This window comes from Venturia canescens, chromosome 3, assembly GCF_019457755.1.
Source record: "Venturia canescens isolate UGA chromosome 3, ASM1945775v1, whole genome shotgun sequence".
NCBI classification, from domain to species: Eukaryota; Metazoa; Arthropoda; class Insecta; order Hymenoptera; family Ichneumonidae; genus Venturia; species Venturia canescens.
Window position 1 is genome coordinate 10,755,975 of NC_057423.1, and position 22,167 is coordinate 10,778,141.

At 37.3% G+C, this 22,167-nt stretch overlaps 1 protein-coding gene across 1 annotated transcript in view; it reads left to right on the top strand.

The window, feature by feature from the left end:
* Positions 1–22,167, top strand: part of DNAlig3 (DNA ligase 3) — a 49,507-nt gene that overhangs the window by 22,506 nt on the left and 4,834 nt on the right. Inside the window, exons 4-16 of the mRNA XM_043414592.1 lie at positions 13,438–13,676; positions 15,773–15,852; positions 15,951–16,028; positions 16,141–16,330; positions 16,723–16,878; positions 17,842–17,973; positions 18,052–18,131; positions 18,198–18,285; positions 18,363–18,440; positions 18,519–18,642; positions 18,721–18,791; positions 18,921–19,505; positions 20,045–20,136. Of these exons, the coding sequence (XP_043270527.1) occupies positions 13,438–13,676; positions 15,773–15,852; positions 15,951–16,028; positions 16,141–16,330; positions 16,723–16,878; positions 17,842–17,973; positions 18,052–18,131; positions 18,198–18,285; positions 18,363–18,440; positions 18,519–18,642; positions 18,721–18,791; positions 18,921–19,505; positions 20,045–20,136 (1,993 nt within the window). The remainder of the gene's footprint in view (positions 1–13,437; positions 13,677–15,772; positions 15,853–15,950; positions 16,029–16,140; positions 16,331–16,722; positions 16,879–17,841; positions 17,974–18,051; positions 18,132–18,197; positions 18,286–18,362; positions 18,441–18,518; positions 18,643–18,720; positions 18,792–18,920; positions 19,506–20,044; positions 20,137–22,167) is intronic.

Below are 22,167 nucleotides of genomic sequence, written 5' to 3' on the forward strand. Positions count from 1 at the left end.
CTCTGTGATGGCCTATTCATGAAAAATAATTGTCAAGTCAATTTTAATTCCCTGAACCCGACCATTTTTTCAAGCCCTCAGCAATTCCACTTACCCTCCGTTTCTACCAACCCCATCACTCCACGCGTTCATTTGAATGTTAAAAGAGGATTTTGTAACGTGGTAAACGAAAGTGAAAACAGTATTTTGTGCAACAAGTGCGGAAAGCGACGGATTACATAGTGCGTGAGATTGGCGCATGAGCTGGAAGCTTTTGATGCACACTCGCACGCGCGAGTGCAAATGCGTGGCACGTCAACGAGCCGATAACAAGAGCTGCAAGTAAATCCGAGTACTCGTACGAATATGATTCATAGGCGGTTGCGAATTCGGTAAACGCACTATTTCATTCGTCCTTTATTGCACAATATTTTTTGTGGCTTCTGCGTCGCAAGTTCGATTCGAGATTCGCTAAATGTGAACCAGCACTAGAGCGGTGAAGTAGGACGAAATTCGAATCATTGGAGAAGTTACTTTCTTGTAAACGTCAATCGGAAATCAAACTTCCGATGCAGGTGTCGCAAAATTATAGCGGCCGCGATGGAGGGCGAGAGTAGATTATTTGAAACCGTGGGCAAAAATGTTATACGCGCCGACAGCGGGCGCGACGAACCCACGGTTTGTAAATCGACTCCCACAAAATGGAAAGTTGAAGTCTTCGCGGAGGAAAAATATTTACGAATAATATTATGCCCTACTCTTTTAAAACTTCGTGTCGTTTTTTTTTGTTCGTGAAAATGTAAGAAGTTAGAAAATTTTCAGTCCGGCTGTGTGTGTGCCAATTCCGAAAATTTATCGAAGCGTTTTGATTTCGGAGGATTCAATAAGAAATTCTATCCATTTCGAATCTTATTCGGGGCTCGAGTCGAATCTTAAAAATCGAAGCCTCTTATCTGGTTAGCCTGCCTCAAGAGAGCATAAAACCTATTCGGGACCTGGGATTGGAGTAACAAAAAGCAAACTCGAATTGAGTCTAAGGTCGAATTTTTTTCTGTTATTCCTGATTTTCAACTGGAAGTGATTTCAGTTCATTTTCAAAATTTCTGTCCAAATACCCCGACATTCGTACTGTCAAAGGTAACAAATGTGGACGAAATTGAAAAAAGAGTTTTGGAGATAAAAATTCGGATATGGAACCCTTCGAAAAAATTTATAAAAAAAAATCAATATTTTTCTTGAATTAGGAAATTGGATTTTACTGTTAACAGAAAAATTATCATTGCAATGAAACGTCAAATCTATGTCGTACTTTGAAGATATTTTATTTCAAACTCATTTTCATTTGCGTATGCCCAACGAATGAAGTGTTCCAAAGCTTATTGGAAATGAACTAAAAGCTGGATCATACACCTTTAAACTGATACGTTGACAGGTGGACGTTTTTGACAGGTTGACAGGAGGGGTTTTTTCCACAGAGGACTGTACATGTTGTGGCAGCATAAGTAGAGCACTCGTTGATCAAGCAAAATTCGAACAGGCTCGAAAATGTGAACGAGAATAAAAATGTATTGTAAACTATTTACACGCCACACAGCAAATAAGAATCAAAGAATCTCCACTAACTGAACAGTTTCCGGTGTTGTTAATCCTAAGCTTTAAGATACCAATTTTTACGAAAATGTGTTCTGCTAGGAAAATTTACCCAATTTCTGGTAATTTTTTCCGTACGCAAAACAATTTGAATCAGATATATTTTGAGGTATCTCGTCCATAAATTATGTGAATAAAAAAGTGGTGATCGTGGAACTTCTGTGCGAGCTTCTGTATTAATTGTGCGCTCCCTGAAGTTGAAATCCTTCAATAACCAGCAACGCGTCTTGAAAAATTTCCAGGCTTTTTGCATACACTTCTGCTACATTGTAAATGAATATTAGTTATTCGTAGAGTGTTTAGGTTCGTGAAAGGAATATATTTCGAAATGAGTGGCTTTAGAGGTTGTACCGGAGTTCTTGGTCAGTTTTTTGTACTTTTTTTGTCTCATGTATACCTCTGGCCTTTGGGGAAAAGCTAAAAGAACAAGAAATTTTTATCAATTTTCTCTTCATTTTTGGAAGGAATCAGTAGGAAATAATTAGTCAGTAAATTTGACAGCTTCGTCGTTGTACGCTTTGGGTAAAGCAAATGCTGGTGGTAGGGACGATAAGATGTCACGTAGTACCAAAAGCAGCTGGAGGTTGCATTTTTGGATTTATGACAACTTGAAAAAAGAGTCGATGACACTTTAATTTTTTTTAATAAAAAACACATTTAATTTAATTTTTAATTCTTTCAGGCTCAGTAATCGTGTTTCTTGAATTATTTTCAAAACTTTGTTCGCTCTCGACGGAAAAACGTTTTGCCCAATAAATTTGCAAATTTATAGGATTTCTGTGGATACATCGATCCGCAAAAGTTGTATTTCACAAGAGTGTTTCCATTGATATTTATAAATTAGCAGTCGGTTTTCCGAAAAGCTGTAAAAAAAGCTCTTCTCTTACAAAAAAATTACAAAATCCTTTTTGTTTTATCTTCACCCGGTTATTTTTCACTGAGATACAACCATCCAAGAATTGAGAAAAAATTGATGAAAATTTCTTCTTCCTTCCATTTTTCCCGTATTTGCCAACTTTCGATGGTCCAAGCCAGTTGAATCTCAGTAAGTAAATATCTGGCTGGATTTTCCACAGTTTCTTTCGGCCTTCGAGCATGTATATGCGATACTCTAGTGCACCAGGACAGAGTGGCTATCGAAAATACTCTGGAAATAGAAAAAGCGCGAAACATGCAATGGGGCAGGGGGAGGAAGCAGGGCTAAAGTGATTGAATGATTTCGTGAAATCCGAAAAGTGTATATTCAGGTTCTCAAAAATGTTTTAAATGAAAAATGTCTTTCAGTTGTAAAATTAGCTCCGAGTGTAGCAAATCCGTGTACCGATGCATTTCAACGCTACAAAAATTCTGAGGAAACTGCTCGAATGTACAAAAACTCGCCATAATTGCAATGAGATACAAACCACATAAAACACTTCCGAGTACGTCCGGATATGAATAGAGATTGGCATAGTGCGGCGTTGAAAAAACGTTAAATTCATCACTCTCATACTAAGCATGAATGACGAATTCTTCCGTCTCGTACGATATCGAAAAAGTGCTCTAGTATACGGTGGAGCATTGACGAAATTCGAATGAAATGGTCAACTGCGCAGCCAGACTGTTTGCCCTCGTAATAGATATTAAAATTGCGTGAGATACGACATCGCCGGTTGATACCGTGAATAAAAAAGGAAGAGGAATTTCTCATTGGGAGCACCATGACATCTGGCACGTACCAATATCAAACGAAAACCGTACGCGTGCTGGGCAAACTCTTTTCGATTGGCCTCGCACTCGTTGTTCTCTATAAACAATTTCTCGAGTACGAAACATGAAAAATGAGAGAGAGAGAGAGAGAGAGAAAGAAAGAGAAAAAATCCGGGACTTGTATTTTTACAGATGCGCGATTCATGTGTGTGCCAGCGGCAAATACCTTGACCTCTTTAACCCCCGGAGAGGCGTCTGAGCGGATTTCACACATGAAGTCACCGCCTCATTTGTTCTTCGATCTCCATACGAAAGTAAAACGCGTATTCGTAGTTATCGATATTTTTTTAATTTTAATTTTTATTTCATTTGTCGGAAGATATACAGCCCATCTGACTATGCTTAATTGCATGTATAAATGAGATTGAAATCGCGCGTAGAAACATTACGAGTTTTACCATATCGCAGTAATTGAATTTCGGCGTAAAAGCTATCGTACGCGTTATCCTTTTCTTTGACGTCTTGAAAAAAAAGAAACGGGATATCTTTGATACGAACCAACGTTTTTTATCCCCAACGCTATTTTTTCGTATTAGATTACTCGCGTGCGCGCGGCGACATATCTCTTTGAAAGAAAATGGCAAAATTATGAAGCGACGCGCTCGCTCTTATGGATAAAAAACTCATTCGAGAATATTTTATTCCGATGTTCCAACTGCCTATCAGCTTATATGAGAATTTTTTCACTCCAATCTTAGCTTTATCCGAATCGGCGTATTTCCTGATACGTACTTCCGCTTGGCACGGATTACGCTCCGGCTCTGTCATCCCATTTTTTTACTCGTGAATCTCACCCAAAATATTCGTTTGAAAATGTCACGTTCGCCGAACGAATATACCATCGATTTTAATCGGGAATTAAATAGATTCACGATCACAATAACAAACTCACTTCAACGTACATTGTTACACAAAAATTCAGGGGAAAAAATACTCTTGACCGTCATTTGTGGTGCTACCAAGTGATCGAAACATTTTGCGGTGCTTAATAGTTGAACGTTTTGTATATTCATGTCTCATTATCGCAGTATAATTTTATGTTATGTATCATTTTTTCGATGGGCTATGGAATTCAAAAAGAGTATTCCGTCAACTCGGACACATCATAATACGATGATTGTAGATCAGGCCAATGACCTTTCCGTGTAGAATAAATTTCTTAATTATGCCACGCTCCAGTATTGAGAATTCTCTTCCTAGAATTATCGCAATTTTAGTTCCACTGTCGACACGTGTATGGTGAACGTTGTTGTGTGTGCTTTCTTTTTTTTACTCCGACTTCCCCTTAATGGACGTGACATCAGCTTCGTTGGTTTTCTGGCTTCTGAGTCGTTGAAATGGCAATAGTTTCTTCTGGACACTCCAATATCAGTTTAGAAAAATTTTTAAGTTGAATGAGAAAAAAATATTTGTTGCGTGCGTTTTCTTCAAAATTATTCCAACTCGCTAAAAATCTTTTCGGGTATCTTTTTGAGATATCTGTGCAAAAAGCACGCTAATTCGAGGTTGGATCTTTTTGGTGGTTCATCCTCAAGCTCATATTCATCCGCAATCGATATTTAAAACCAACATTTGAAAATATTCTTCGTACATTTTTCTCGAGAAAAAATTACGAGGAAAATAGCAAGTTCTAGTACTTCCGATCTGCAAATCCAACGCTCCACTAAAAACGGAGTAAATTTTTCGAATAGAAGTCTCTACTCCTTCGTGATGAATGCCAATGACAGAGATTGATTGATCGATTGATTAAATTCATGATGCGGCGGAAGAGATTCCAATCGACAAAATTAGAGAATACAGTATACCAGTAATATGGCGGATGCAAATTAACGAACGAAACAAAATTACAAGTGAAGATAACAATAAAAATAAAACATGGTGATGATGAAGCTATATAAAAATAAAACTAAAAATCACAATTAAAATAGAAATAACATATAAATATAAGAATAGAAATAGAGTACAGGTCAAAATATATAAATAATAAAATATAAAGACAAAAATGTAAAAATGAGGATAAAAATATAGAGTAAAAATATATGCAACTAAGTCTAAAACTAAAACTAGGACTAAAAGTAAGCTAAGGATGGCGACAAAAATAAAAATAAGGATAAGAATAAGAATAAAGTAAATTTCGAAAATCAATCAGAAGAAACCGAAATAAGCAGCTAAGAAAAATTGAGTAAGTTTTGCAAGATTTCACGCAAATTAAGCAAAAAGCAGATAGAGAGAGAGAGAGAGAGAGAAAAAAAGAGAGAGAGAGAGAGAGAGAGCTGTGACGGTGCTTCAAAATTCCAAGAATATTGTAATGATTCAATAGTCAGAGTATTGCGTATTTTTTTACAAGTATTACTCGGAAAACACTTCGAGGCGAAGATACACATGCATGAGCATATATACATGCACAGCTGAAAAAATGTAACAGTGTGATATCTCGCAGTGTCAACTGTCGTAGTGTTTCCCAACGAGAATCACAAGTACGCTGAGTGAACTCTTACTATCGAATTCCATGATGTGTCGGACGCGTCAGAGCCGTATCATTCTTTCCTCCTCACCTTTAAGCATCAATACCGAAACACTTAGGTATGACGGACAACCGGGTACAGCTTACAGATAATACGTTATTTAAGAGAGATTTCAGTGTAAACAAGCCACATGCACGCACATTGCAATCAACACGTTGCATTCTCCAATAATGAACTCATTGCATATACAGCAGGTGTTGAATACCTGCCACAGCGGTTCTCCATTTTCGATTCATCCCATTAGGGCTCATATTGATCGTGCAGTTGCCACGACTCCGTTAAATTATTCCAAAATTTCGAAAGTTATGTGTTTGTAAATATTGTGACAGAATTGAAAAATTGCATGCACTTTGATAATATTTTCATGGTTAGGCAAGAAAGTTTTTTTTCTTACGTTTATCAATAATAAAATGATTTTACTCAACAACGAATTGTTGAAAATTAATTCAAATCGGCAGTACCGATTCCTTGACTTTTTCATGAGCTGTTTTTTCTGTTATTGATAAATTAAGGAATTTTCTGTTTCATCAATTTTTGAATGTAATATAATAGTAACTGCCATAAATTTTGATGCTTTTGCTGGGACAGATCAGAATGTTTTTTTTCGATCTAACGATCAAAGAGCAAATGTCCTTCATCGCAGTTCATGATTCCTCAGGGCCCTCAAAGGGTTTGTAACTTCTCATCGAAACTCGAAAACATTGCAAGATTTCGAGGAATTTGATCCTACTGGAAACCCGTCATGAACTGAAAAGACTGTTGATCTTCATTGGTAAGTTTTTTGAGAAATCGATGCTATTTTCGTGACTAGAATTCTGTCAATCTTTGTGATACTTATCTCGCCATCTTCACAACTTCGTTAATTAAAACAAAAATCGAAGGACATTGGTTAAGTTCTCTACGAGATGATCAAACATGAGGAAATCATAAAAAACATTAAACATCGTCAGGTTTGATATCACACACTATCGCAAAGGGATTTATCCAACAGTAATAATGAGTCAAAATAAATGTTATCAATTCGAGGAGAAAATCGGTAAAAAATCGATGAAAATAATGTCCCTCATCCAAACAATAAACTGAGGAATTAAAATTTATCGTTTTCTCTAGTTTAAAGACCGTTTGCAACTGAATTTTTTGGATCGACGATCTTCAAATAAAAATTAAAAACGCAATATTCCTTAAGGCCTTACATACACTTGTGGTGATGGGCGGAAAAACGAAATTTTTTTTATTACATATTCTTCATGTACAATGTCCGAAGAATATTCTCACCAAATTATAAACGGCCTTAAACGTTATACAATGGAAGTATTGGGAAAAAACTCGGTCGATGATTTCGATAATTTTGTTGAGATAATCTGCTTCAAGTATCACGACGACCGATCCCAATTTGTCCGCACTGTTTACATTCACCGCCTCTCTTCTTTGCACATGTCGATAGATATTACATTTTTGCAACTTTGGAGTGGAAAGCTACTGTGTCATTGGCACTGTTGGCATTTTTAACCACATGATTTTGTTTTAGCGCGATCAGCGTCAGTTGTCCCATATTATGCAGAGTGTACACTCACAACAGATCGTTGAATGACATCATTATGCGCAATTTTCTGATGGCACGTATCACAACATATTTGTTCCGGTACAACAACATTTTTCGATTTTCTTAAACGTTTTTTTTCAACAAAATGTAAATTGATTAATTATCTTTTCATTTGAAATCCCGTTGGCAATGCTTGTGCCAGGCCAAGAATCGAGAGAGCATCTGAGAATTTTCCATGCTTTTGAATCCCTCATGTTTATTAATAGCTCTATTATGGCAAAGCTTGAAAGACCTGGTATCGTTATTGGAGAGTAATCGACGCGATTCTTTTGGAACATTACCGAAATTTTCAAGTCCCAAAACTCAGCTGGACATTCTTGGTTGAATGATCGATTTTATGGTGATTACAGTGAAATTTGAGTTGAAAAATTCTTATGTCATTAAAACATTGATTGGGGAGTAAAAATTAGGCGTTTATTGCTAAATAAGAAGGGAATGACGAGAAAAATGGTCGCGTTTTAAGAAATATTTATTTGACGATCAACGCGAGAGGAAACGTCATGAACGAGGTCTTCGATCCTTTTTTCCAGTTCAATGTCTTTCAGTTACGATATCGGTATCGCGAGCCCCTGTAAACATCGGTTAGCTTCGCGAAGTTTTACCAATCGATTATGGAAAATCTGATGAAATTCCATAAAACTCATCGTACATAATCCGTTGGAAATGAGTAGAAAAAAAATATTGAATTTCCATCGGAAGGTTTAACGCCTTCGATCCTCAGTTGAGACGTCATCAATTCTGATTCATTCTGCATTTATTTACAATCTTTGACCCTGTCGTCTATTTAGTTTTGCTCGAAGTTGCTGTCGATCGTATGGTAAAACGTGCAGAGGGGATTTCGTGTGCGAACCGAGAGTTCGTAGAGCCGATGCCACGCAGTCTGCTTCGTTGCTTTATCATTTTCTCACTCGTGGCCTCTTGATAGCTGAGACGCTCTTCACGTCTCAAAACAATTCGTGCTAATGCTCTTTGACGCTTCGCCTTTTTTCCTTCTCCTCTCCTACCCCCGTAGATTTTTTTTTCATTAGCTCATCTTTTCGTTCTCGATGGTACGCGTTCAATGAAATTATTACATACGCAACTTTCTGTGTGACACTATCGAAAGCATAACTGCGCAACTTAAATCTCATACCGCGTGGTTGTAGAGGAAAAAAAAGTGACTCGAGGATTCCAATAAATCTAACATCCGCTGTCAGTTGCTTATTATTATGAATTTTATGTATATCCAGTGTCACGAGTCATGATGTATTTGTCAACTTCGACTTGTGCTCTGCTTCCTCCAATCGTTTAACTTCGATGTCAAGGATGACTTTTCATGACTCTGCAAAACTCTGTTTCAATGTTTCCAATCCATAATAACGTTTGGCATGATGCAGTTACAAAAAATTACATTTTATTACTATCTTCAACTATCTACTATCTTCAACGTTACGATGTAGAAATTTGATTAGTCATTGGAGAAGTGACTTGGTTACCAGGAACTTCCTGAAGCTATGAACCTTTTGCACACTTCAGAGGCTGAATTTGTACCGTCAGAACGCTCCGGAACAGTTAAAGTAGATCATGCCCGAAGCATCGTATTTTATGGGTGTTTAAATTGGATCGATTTTCATTTCCCAATTAAAGATATGATCGACTTTAAGTTAATGTCAGATTTATCAATTTGTAATTGTAAATAAATTTTTTCTACTTGTGTGTTTGGCGAATGAAATTCCAAGCCATTAATTAATCGGGGATCCATGATTGACTGAACCCGAAATTTCATTCGCTCTTTAAAGTAATATATCTGTATTACTAGTAAGGCAAACTTCTCGAATTTTTTCCCAAACTTTCATTGAATACTTCATTGTTGTTGTGTACTTTTTCATAAACTTGGTAAGAATAGCGTTCATTCGTTATATGGAAAGATAAACGATTTTTTACGAATGGTCCCTAGAGCCCTGCGTGTTTTTCTTCATTTTTAAACACGTTTATCTCAATAGCCAATAAGACGAATCCTTTAAAATTTGAAACGCGTGTCATTTAAACGTTGTGTAAATTTCAAGACTCTTAAGATAATCATTTCGTGCATAAACTACCTTAAATGACACATTGAAGTACGCAAATGAGATTGTTATGCAGAGAGATGAAGGAATCTGCATTGAGTCAAGACGAAATTGAATACTTTTTCAAAGTCGTCAACGAAGCATGGGAAATTAAATTGCTTTTCCTCGATAAGGTCACGTAGCTCTCAGAAGCGCTGCGACAGTAGAAATCTTCAAGGTGAATACGAGGTTCGATGGCCACGGGGTTTCTGACTGATGGCTCCGCTACTTTCAACGTTTCTCTGCGTATTTTCAACGTCGACTCTGTATATGCTACTTATGATTGTTGGTGAAATGATTGAGGAGTACAATAAGCAGCAAAAAGGCTGATATCGATCAATATAAGGACAGTTCGAAACGATCCCAAAGGAATCTTCGACCCTGCTTCGTAGCAGTTTTCAAGAACAAACATTTAAAATGTTAACGCCGAATTACCCTCGATAATTGGATCTCTTGGTTCGCTTGAGCGTAAACTTGGAAAATATGGAAATTTATTGACGCAATAATAATGATGACGTAAGTAAATATCCGAGAATTCGAGAAGAAGGGGGCTTTTGTAAAATGGCTCAAATTGGATGTAAGAATTCAAAGAGATTCGGGGAATGCGAGAACATCGTGAGCGTCCATTACGAGTTGCGTCATTGGCACTGATCGTCCGTTACAACTCTTAAGAAATAATCGTTGTTTTCTTCGTTTCGTATTTTTTGTTCCCCATCGATTGACCCGCGTCGCTAATGGGTGGCGATCAATGTGTATCAAGCTACGGAATGATGATGACAAATGTGATACGAGCGTGTGAGATTTTTCATGACTGCTTTGGTCTATAAATTACGAGAATTCATAAGTTCTTAGATTGACAAGCATGGCCATCAACTATACAAAAAATAATACATCCACACTATAAATCTCGTAGCGATATATTCAGAATGTAACTGTGCCAAAGCCACAGTGACTTTCCACTAACTAACAAATAACAAATGACAAGTATCGATCTTTCAAAGACCAATATTGCCATTCTTATTCCGTATGCGTAGATTGTATTAAAATAATATTTCGAGGACACGAAGAAGCGGCAGCTCATGAGTTGTGATTGTTTTAAAGTTCGTTATCACTCCGAGATTTTCAATCGTAAGCGAAATGTATGTTTATTGTTTATCTATGCATAATGATGGATGGCTTGAGCATCGATTGGAAAAACATTTGTCCACTAACTGGAAAAAAAATCGTTTTGTTGCACGAAAAATCGGGAGGTGGAACAATTTTTTTGTTGAATGCAAATGATTCGGTTGATTTAACTGAACCATACAAATTTCGAGAAATAAAAAACAAAAATAATATAATTCAACGATTACAAGCACGAGCAAAAATGTTTAACAATATTTGTTCGAATTGCAATTATCAAATGATATGAAGGACATTCGTTTAAACGACTAAATGAATGAGTTTATTTTGGTGATGATTTGTGGCATTAAATCCTGAATATATTGAACTGCTTCAAAGTATCGTTGATTCGATCTTGTTTAAACATTAAAAAACGGTTTTGTCTTGTCTCAGAAATATTTTGATTTCCGTATTGAATCAAGTATTTGGATTGTCCGAAACAATTTTTTTTTGTTCGACTGTTTTTATCAATTTTACTCTCGACCGAAGCAGTATTCCTGAGTCTATTATTTCCATAAACCGTTACGATGGTGGCTCCATAAAGAAATCGTGAACGTTTCTGAAAATATGCCTGACGCACTCAAGTTGTGGACGTTGTCACGTGAGGTCCTTTCCACAGTTGTGATATCGTGATTACAATTTAGCAATCACGTGCCTTTTTAGCAAGGTATTTTCAGCTGAAATCCATTAAGCGCAATGCCGATTGTGCTTCTCGCGTTTTTTTTTTTAATTTCTCCAAATCGATGAAGCGTTTTGAACAGATGTTGATTTATTCCTGGTTTACTCGTTTGCTCGCGGTTAATTAAAGAATCGAAAAGTCTCCCTCGTCAAATATCTTTATATTCCAGTAAAACACGTGCCACATTTACTCGCATTGTAAACAACTTCGTGCACTGGTTTTCGGTGGCTATTGTATAATTGTTTTTTCTGTCTTTCCGATTGATTCTCGATCTCAAATCTTCCATAAAACAGGCCTTAACCAGTTCGCAGTTTCAATCGTAAGCGCTTCAATTATTTTTTATCACTGTAAGTTTCTCGCTTATAAGGCGTTTGGTCGGGATTAACTGAAAGGATCGCTCCAAGTTGACGCATGCATTTCCGGAAATGCTTACGTTAGCCAGACTTGCATCTTGCGACACGTGGATGATGATAATAATACAAACACGAATCTATCTTATATGATGATAAAGAAAAGGAATAATCGTTCTTTCGTGGTAGGTATATCGATATATCGCTTGTCCAATAACAGGGGCGTCTGAGAGTCTAGTACGTCTCTTGAGTGCACGCGTCTCCGGACCTGTCCATTTTATAGGCTGTCCCAAAAGCCGTTTTCAAAATGAGAAAGACGAGAAGATTTTGGGCGAAAATATTTTTTCATATTTTACGAGTTTTACTGTTCAGGAGATATGGGACTGAGACTTTGACTGCAAAATTGCGCAGTTCGACAATAATTTTATAACTATTTCAACGTAGACACTGAATGACTACCTTAAGACAAGGTAGACAGGATAACCAGAAGAACGACTCCAGCCTCGGGCTTCATATGTGTCTGTTTATCAAATTTCTTCTCAGTTTTATTTGTGTAGTACGACGTTTTTGTAAAAATCACAATTTCCCCAGCTAGCATGTTGTTTTTCGCAAAATATTTCGCTGAAGAGCATGACTCAGTGGGTGCTTCCAACATTGAAAAACGAGTGGGGTTAGGCGATGGTACATTTGAAGCTCCATAACAATGAATATGTTTCAGGGAAAAAGTGTAAAAGAAAAAAAAACAAATAAATACAATATTTTCTGATGTACCAAGTTCTACCTTCGTCTTCGTCCCATAGTTCGTCAAGATGGCGTGAATTTTTCAAACATTTTTGGATATTTACAGCCACTAAAGTATTTCTATCAAAATTAATGTAATTTTGTTTAATTAATTAACAAAGTAAAATTGATGTACTTGAACAAGTTTTTCAATGATGAATGAAGTAAGAAAAAAAAACAAATAAATACAATATTTTCTGATGTACCAGGTTCTACCTTCGTCTTCGTCGCATAGTTCGTCAAGTTGGCGTGAATTTTTAAAACAATCTGTATAACTCGAATGAAACGAGTTTACGCTTTTTTGTGTATATGCATTACACGAATATACACATCCATGAAAGTGCTTCTGTGTCTCTTATTTTCGAACTTTATATTCGTCTCTGTCGGGCAATTTGATTATTGAATATTTATACAACAAGCTTGCGATCGGGGTCCAATGTTTTATCCTCACGTCTTATCAACGTCGTAATTTTCCACTGCTTCATGATCAAAGCTGTTACTGGCGCGCGCGCGACCTCTCGCAACCCCATGCATTACTCCCGCGATGAACACAACACACAAATATATTGCACTCTTATGTTTTTACACGTAGATGAGCAGAATACAATGCGTACGAAAGAGTTACGACGAATCTTTAGCCATTTCCTTGATGCGGTCGAAATCATAAATTGCACGCTTCGTTTTTGAGATTGTGGCGTAGTCGCCCTTGCGTGACTCTCTAATAGCACTGGAAGGCAGACAAATTAAGTCCACAATTATCGTTCGAATGTAAAAATAGCAAAAATAAGTCATAGTTTGTTTTTAAGGGACTCGAATTGCGTATACGAAGGATTTTCGAATTCATGTGACTGAGTTCTTTGTCATTGATACGTTTCAGATGGCTTCCAAGGTGATCTTTTTCTGTGGTGCAAACTTTTGTTGCCCGGAGCCGTCAAGAGAATTTATAATCTCCAGAGCAAACAATTGGTCAAATTATTCGCACGATTGTTCCGGCAGAATGAAGACGAAATGTTGGAGAATCTGGAGCAGGGTGACGTCGCTGAAACCATTAAAATTTTCTTCGAAAAAAGTACGGCGGTGACTCCAAGTTCCCAGAGTCTTCTTACCCTTCAAGAGGCAAGCACTTTTTAGTCTTTCTATTTTCGTGGGGAATAACATGGCCAGCACTCAAAAAAGTCCGTTACCCGGACATTTTTTCAAGTTTTCGAAATACCGTGAATTTTTTTCACTGCGTTAGTGAAAAAATACATTCGCGACAGACATTGAAAATGTTCCAGGAATAGATCATGAGAATTTGATGAAAATTTCATAACGATGGGTACTTTTTGCTAAAGAAAATATGGAAAACATCGTTTCGAAACGTCACTAAGAAGTCGTTGGAGAAATATTGATCATGGTGAATTACCGTGGTACAATCGAATGGTAAAAAGTAGAGCTATGGGAAAGCATTGTTTTGTTAAAATTGCATGATGAATATGAATAAGATTTGTTTTTGAACGAAAATATGTTTCTACATTTCGAGAATACGCAGCTATTCAACATAAAATCAAAACAGATTTTACATTTCTTATTGATTACGACTCGATTCAGTCATGAATATGTTATTAGGGTAAATCTCTGAAAAGCGAGAAGCCGGACATGTTAATCCAATTCATTACCCTCGCAGAATACGACACCCACAGCCCTATTTACATTTTGTGAAAATTCATTCAAACTTCAAAGTGAATTTAATTTAAAACTTTACACACTGCAGTTGGAATCGAATTGAACGGTTAACCGTTTTTGTTTTTGGGCTGGAAAAATTAACCTCTGTTTTATCCTCGGTATTGAAGCGCCGTGAGTCGGTTTTTATCGTCTGCGACTGGTTGATTCATAGAAACACGAATGTCTAGTTTTCATAGGATTCGTTTGGACTTTATTGCAAGTTATAACAAAAAAATGAATTAGTACCGATCATAATCTGGTTTTCCGAGGGTTTGAGGGTGAAAAAGGATGATTGTAGGCAACACCATATCGAATAAAGAGGGTCGTATGAAAAGTGGGCGAAAAGAAAATCGATTTTGCTTCGGCGAACATTCAGAACCAGGCCTTCGTCTAAGCTTGGCTTGTATGACTTGAATCATCAGCAGCAAGTTGATCCAGTACTCAGAAAAAAAGGTTGCGGTGTTGCAAACTTTTCAACGTGGGTAAAGCGATTTCCAGCTTCGAAACGAAGATTTCCCACAGGCAGCAAAACTCTTCACTGGCTTTCCCGTGGATTATGAGGGATATTATAGCAGTTTGTTGGCTCTATACATATAATCAAGTAGACGCAGCTCGGAATTAGCATGGGAAAAGTTTGATAGCGAAACCTCCGAAGAAATCTTTACCCTCCAATACGGTAAACTACCAACCCAGACTTAATTTAATATGTGCTTAAATCGATCGTTTATCTAGCTCGTGGATCAAACTTCTTCATTCTGACCATAATATGCCTTTCGCTCCAGTTATTATGGTTACGGATATCGCAAATTTAGTCGAACATAAAAAATGTATTGCGTCTACGCAGCGTCCAGTTACCTCGAAACTTTATACACGAAATCTTTCTACCGAACCTTCGAGCACAGGATTATTAATACAGTAATTAAATATTCCTCGACATTTCCGCGTAAAAGCTCGAGTCGTACTCTGACTGAGTCGTCACAAGGGCTTGAAAAAGATTTTCAAATTCTGGGAGTCCACGCAATTTTTCAATCGGAATCAAAACCAGATCCCCTCCATTTTGGACCTTCTATAACCTTCTATACGTGAACTCTGTACACTTATCGAAGTGTAAAATGGGCGAATCAATCGATTCGTGGCCTCCATGAAATCAATTATGATGTTGAAGTTTGCAACGTTCGAATCCAACGAAATGATGTGAAAAAAATCTCCAATGATTTCGTGAAATAAAAAAAAGTTAATTACAAATGTTTTATTCGTTAAATTCGTTGGACTCCAACGTTGCCGACTTCAGCGTCGTAAATCAATTAATTATCAGGCTCTCGACAAAAGTCACTTCAAACCATTCAAACGAACACCAACTTTTTCTCATATCTAATTTTGCATATCTCTGCACTTTAAGTGAACAATATGAAGTGTCAGGTGAAAATAATTATTGATGGCTAAGAGAAAAAGGGAGCTTTGACGAAGTATAGATTGACAAATGTGAATTTATGTCGGTAACGTCACAGGTAGATGAATTTTTGGAGGAACTAACTCAACTCACGAAAGAGGATGACCAGGCTCAACACTTTCGATCACTTATTAGCAGGTATATTACATCAAATCATGAGTATCAACCTCATACAATTTTTCGAAATTTCATTTGAGATTTCTATAATTAATTTTTTGATCCTTCTGATGAATCAGATGCACACCTAATGACCTGAAGATGATAATAAGATTGATCAAGCGAGACCTGCGAATCAACGCCGGCCCTAAACACATGTGAGTTTTTTTCCAACTGTCAACTAAAAATCGGCAGGCTCATTAATCTATGGAGTTTTCAATGTTTCATTGAGAATTTGACGATGTGAAAAATGTCTGCCGTCCTCCGTAGACTCGAGGCGGTTCATCCAGATGCTTACAAGGCCTACCAAGTCTCGAATGACCTTGGCGCTGTGATAGAACGTTGTGTAAATGTCGATTCGTCAACTGGAGCGTCTACGTCGATTAAGGATTCTCCAAAAAATGCTGGAAAGAACGCCACTATATCGCTGTCACTGATGACACCGGTTTTACCCATGCTGGTAAGTTTTTTTTTAATTTTCAATAATCCTAAATTAAATTGAACGCGCTAACCGACAAAATCGGTCAATCATAATATGGCTACTCATATTAACATTAAATCAATACTGAATCAAAATGGACGAATTTGAAACAAAAACGAAGAGCCGAATAATCTGCTGCCAATGGTCACTTAAATTTCTGAAATATTCATATAAAAATTAATATTTTTCGTGGAGGAAAATCGATTCTTCATTATTTCGTCAGAATCTTAGAAATTCGGCTGTAGAATGACTTTATCCGCAAAGCATAATCGAGAAGTATCCTAAGGTGGCCACAAAAAATATTTCAGATTCTTTTCTTGAGAGATCGTAACATGAGATTTATCGAAACTGTATGATTTCTCATTGAACAGGCAGAACCGTGTAAATCAGTTGATATGGCTATGAAAAAATGTCCCAATGGCATGTTGTCCGAGGTGAAGTACGATGGAGAAAGAGTACAAGTGCACAAAAAAGGAACCGAGTTTCGATACTTCAGCAGATCCCTCAAACCAGTGCTGCCACATAAGGTAAAAAAAAAACAAAAAAATTATAAGAGTTGGGTGTCAATGGAATTTCCAGAATCCATTGTTATTGACGGTTTCTAGCCTAGAGTCCAAATCAATGTTGAAAAAAAATAGTAATTCGATGAGTTGAAAATATTAGTTAAAATGTACCATTTCAATTTCACGAAAGTGGGTCGTGTCATATTCGGTGAGCTCGAAAACTTTGTCCAATGAAATCACTAACTGGCTGCATTAAGGAGTTTCGGTACAGGCGATACAATGTTGCCATGCTAAACCATGCTAAAAGCATAAAAAATTTCAAAAAGTTCAGAATTTTATAAAATTTGGTGAACATATTCTTTCGTGCCAAATTTGACAATACAAATTTTTTAAGATTTTTCTTCTACACAGTTATCGAGTAATTGATCACTAAAGTTGACGTGTATAAGCATAGCGTTTCCATATATATAGGTATACATTCCGGGCATAAGAAATCTGCTTTAATGCGTAATTACTCGATAACTAAGTAGAAGAAAATTTTGAAAAAATTTGTGTTTTCGCACTTGATGTTGAAGAACATTATCACCAAATTTCATCAATTTCTTAATATTTAGACTTTTGTACCGAAACTCCTTAAATGCACACTTGACCTGACACAATTTCAAGGGTGGCAGTCTTTTGTCGGTCTGTTCGATACCTTCCGATCAATGTCAAATCTCAATGTACCTGATCCGCCGATTTGTATGAATGCCAGGTCAATGTTTCGACCTAAATTGTTAGCACTGTCTGGGTCACTCAAAAAAGGCTAATTATGAGTTGAATACCCAGCTGTCAGTTCAATTAGACGCGAATGAATCATCGAAGTCTGGAGGGGTCCTGGGGTCTTTGGAATGACGAAAATACCCAGACCTCGTAGACGATTACATCAGAGGAAGAACCCAAAAAGGAATGTTCCGGACAATCGTTTCTCTGTTTCTTTTGTTTCAGATCAAATTGTTCAAAGACTATATACCCGAAGCTTTTCCTGACGGCGATGACCTTATTCTGGATAGTGAAATACTCATGATCGACACAAACACCGGCCAACCATTGCCATTTGGATCCTTAGGAAAACACAAGGTACTATGAAGGCGCAGACCCTCTAAACAAGAGCTTTTCTGTATACAATCAAACGCACAATGTGCTTAATTCTTTCAGAAAGAAGAATTTAAAGATGCCAACGTTTGTCTGTTCGTCTTCGACTGTTTGTATTATAACGGTGATGTCCTCATGAACAAGTGAGACTTTTATTTTTGCATACAAGATTATTGGATCAGAAAGGTGTAGCATTTTATTATTTACAGGCCCATGAAGGAGCGCAGAAGAATTCTGAAAAACACAATGACCATCATTCCAAACCGAATAATGCTTTCAGAAGTCCAAGAAGTTCACGTAAGTTCAGTTTTCTTTTTAAATATTTAATCACAACGCATTATCATCTGCAAAGTCATATACGAATGGGTTCGCAGGATCCGAAGGATCTGGCTCAGATGATTGCCCAGGTATTGAAAATGGGCCTCGAAGGATTAGTTCTCAAAGATATAAACGTAGGTTTCTCTACATTGAATTTACTCGTATAATTGTCAGTAACATTCCCTTCCTTATTTTGACTGTTGGTATTGCAGAGTTTGTACGAGCCCGGGATGCGACATTGGTTGAAGGTGAAGAAGGATTACTTGTTCGATGGGGCAATGGCGGATAGCGCAGATCTCGTTGTTCTCGGTGCTTGGTATGGTACCGGAAATAAAGGTTTGCACGAGAGTTGTTGACAGATTTTCTTCTGTTACTTCTTATACTTCATATATGATTTGAATAATTTTGTCGCAGGTGGAATGATGTCCGTTTTCCTCATGGGATGTTATGATGATGACACTAAACAGTGGGTTACGGTAACCAAGGTATCCGATATAAACTGTCAAAAACGCCAATTTAATCAGACATAACTTTCACAGATGAAAAATGTTGTTTTTTTGAAAATGATTGATCGAATATTTTCATATTTTTTTTGTCGTTGTTCCCTCGCAAAGGTTCACGGTGGCCACGACGATGCAACTTTAGCGAGACTTCAGGACGAACTGGACATGATAAAAATTGGCAAAGATCATAATCTCGTGCCAAACTGGCTGAGAGTAAACAGGCCAATGGTACCGGATTTCATAGCTCGCGATCCGCAGAAGTCACCCGTTTGGGAAATAACTGGAGCTGAATTTACGAACCAAGGTGTTCACACAGCGGACAGCATCAGCATAAGATTTCCACGAGTGACGAAGATTCGTGATGATAAATGTTGGCGAACAGCAACTTCATTGAAGGAACTTCGAGTTCTATTTGATAAGAGCGCATCGTCGATCGACTTCTCTTTGTTGCTGGGTGATGCGCAGGACAAACAAGACAAAAAACCATCGTCGCTGGATACTTTTTTGCAGCCAAGTACGAGTGGGATTCCAAGGTCACCATCTCCGAGCCCGCTCAAAAAAATCAAGGACGAAAGTCCATCCGACGATGAAGATGACTTCAACGGACGTCCTAGGAGAAAAGCCGTTGGCCTTTTCTCCTCTGTACACTACGATGAGTCGTCGGATTCTGACCCAAGTGAGGATGAATCGGTACCGGTAAGCTCAGACCATTTTTATCAATGGTCATTTTTGTGGCTCAGTGAGTGAAAACGAGATTCGGAACTAAGATAGTCACACCCGTTTACTGTGGCAAAATTTTCAATTATCTGAACAATGAATACGCGAACTTAACGTAGATAGCTTGCCACTGCCTCGGGTACGAACAATCCACTTCTCGTACCGTCACCTATTCTATGCCCTCTACACGCTTGAATAGCGTTTCCACAAAGCAACTATTTGTGTTTTGTGTACGCTGGACCTTAACTCACTTCGAGCTCTAACATTGGGTAGCTAGATTGGACTCTGAGGTTGAATAAGTCACCATGCAACAACGCCGTGTCTAAAGGTCACATCGAATCGTTTTACGAATCGCGTATATCGGTTAACGGCATGATCGTGTCCGAACTGTTCAGCAGATACACAAAGACGAGAAGAGTTGCGTGAATGATGACTGTCTCACAGAAAAGTTTTAAAAGAGCTTGAATATTATTTGAAGATCGGGTGAGGCATCGTTTAAACAGACAATTTTTTCACAGCAAAGCGATGGAATTTTTTCTGACGTTCGGATCAGCCTGAGTCGTGACCTCGGCGAGTTCAAACGGAAAGCTCTTCGACAAACGTTAAAAGCGTATCCTTTTTTATCGCTAGTAAGATAATTCCACTAGGAATATCTTCCCTGGTCGTCGTGCTATGGGAGCCAGGCTAACCATAGCCTACTATTAAAAGAATTTATTTAGTTTTGAACTAAATAAGGACCCTGAGACGAGAAAAGTTTGCAGGAAATTGTAGCGGGAGTAAAAAGCTACATGGCTTTGGATTTTTCATCGTGAATCTCGTAGTTCTTGAATTATAGGAATGAATTTGTTAGAGTATCAATCGAAAATGGTTCAAAAAAGTCAATAAAAATTCTGGGATAACTTTACCTAATTAAGATTCCCGTTAAAGCAACTGATTGAAAATATTATTTTTGGGAATGAAGTTTAACTGTAGAGATTATAAAAATTAAATTAAATTTCACCCCTTCCAAACGATTCAGAAAAATGTACACGGTGTCAACGATATGACATGGCTTCGAAATATTTTCGCAGTCTCGGAGAGAAAACCATCGTTGACAAGGCATATAGTATACAGTCCCAGATAGAGAGGAAAATCAAATTCTTGTTATGCATAAAATATATTTAATTCGTTCATACAAAATTTTATTATTGAGCCTCTACAATATATGTTAGAGCTGCTTGATAAATTTGACAGCAGAAAGAGCCATCTGGAAGACATCTCTAAACGTAAATATATTAAAGTAAATTAAAGTAAATCATATTTTCTTTGGATCTTTTATATTGGGTTAGATTTGAAGATTCTAAAAACTCAGGAAATTTCTGTTCGCATAGATACGTATACGTTAGACTTCCGAATTTTCAAAGTGTTTCGACAGAAAAATTAACGAAATTTATTTTGAAAGGATTTTTTCTGAACCTCCCCGAATACTTAGGCATTTTAACGGATTAATCGAGAGAGTGCAATTTCATTATCCCACGTACGAATATGACGAAGTCATGTCGCGCGTATATATACCGATGAAGAAATATCGTCATGGGTATCACGAGGATATCTGATATTGGCCTATTGACCATAAGTGCAAACCGCAATCAAAATTCTCATTCCGAAATTAATTGACCACTGATTGCTAGTGTGTATCGCGTTTCCTGTCAATGAATTTATCGACGCTACGGTCAAGCCGAAATCACAAACGGTTGTAGAATAACGAACCCATTCAAACGCGATTTTACTTCGTTTAGACATTGTAGAAAATGCAATGACTGTTGAGATTCTTTTGCACCGGTGTGTATTAATAGAATTAATTATTATCAACTGCTCGGATATACGGAGTCCGCGTTTACTTTAAGTGGTACAAGTAGAGTTTTATTTTGTTTCCAATCATCTGACAAAATTCCGGTAAAAGGTCCAGTTATAAGTGCATAGTTTTGTGAGTCTTGTAACATGTGATGATTTTTTAACCCTTAGTGTGCATCTGGGGTCAGGTTGACCTCAAAATTTTTTTCTCACATGAATAGCATTTACAGATGAGCATCTCATAAGTAAAACCCCCAATATTAATAAATCGTTATCCCCTCTCTAAAAGTAGGGAGCATAGCCAACTTCATACTCCAAAATAAATACACTTTTTGGAACGATTGCAAAGTGGACTATTTTTCCCTCAAAGCATGGACCCTTGTCTGTAAAATTCTGTAAGGATTTTTTTCAAAACTCAAAATTTAATTTTTCACGAGAGATTTAACCGAAAAAGTGCTTTTTACGCGCACTAACAACTTTGAGCACGTTTTTGAACAATGAAAAAAGATTTTTTTGGAAATCTGACTTTGCAGCCTTAAAGTTGGATCAATTCACTGCAAAAAGTGACTAAACCTTTTATTCCGTAAAGCGCATAGTTACCGAGATATTCGATGTCAAAAATGACCCGGGGTCAAAGTGACCCCATGTGCACGAAATGTCTCGCTGTGAAGGTGTGCACACTAAGGGTTAAATACGAAATCGTCTCGTTATATGTAGGAAAATAACATGGTGTCAAAGAAGATCCGATGCATAAAAGAAAGCCCAGTATCCTTAAAGGTAGTACACCTCAAAAAAGGAGAAGCAACGA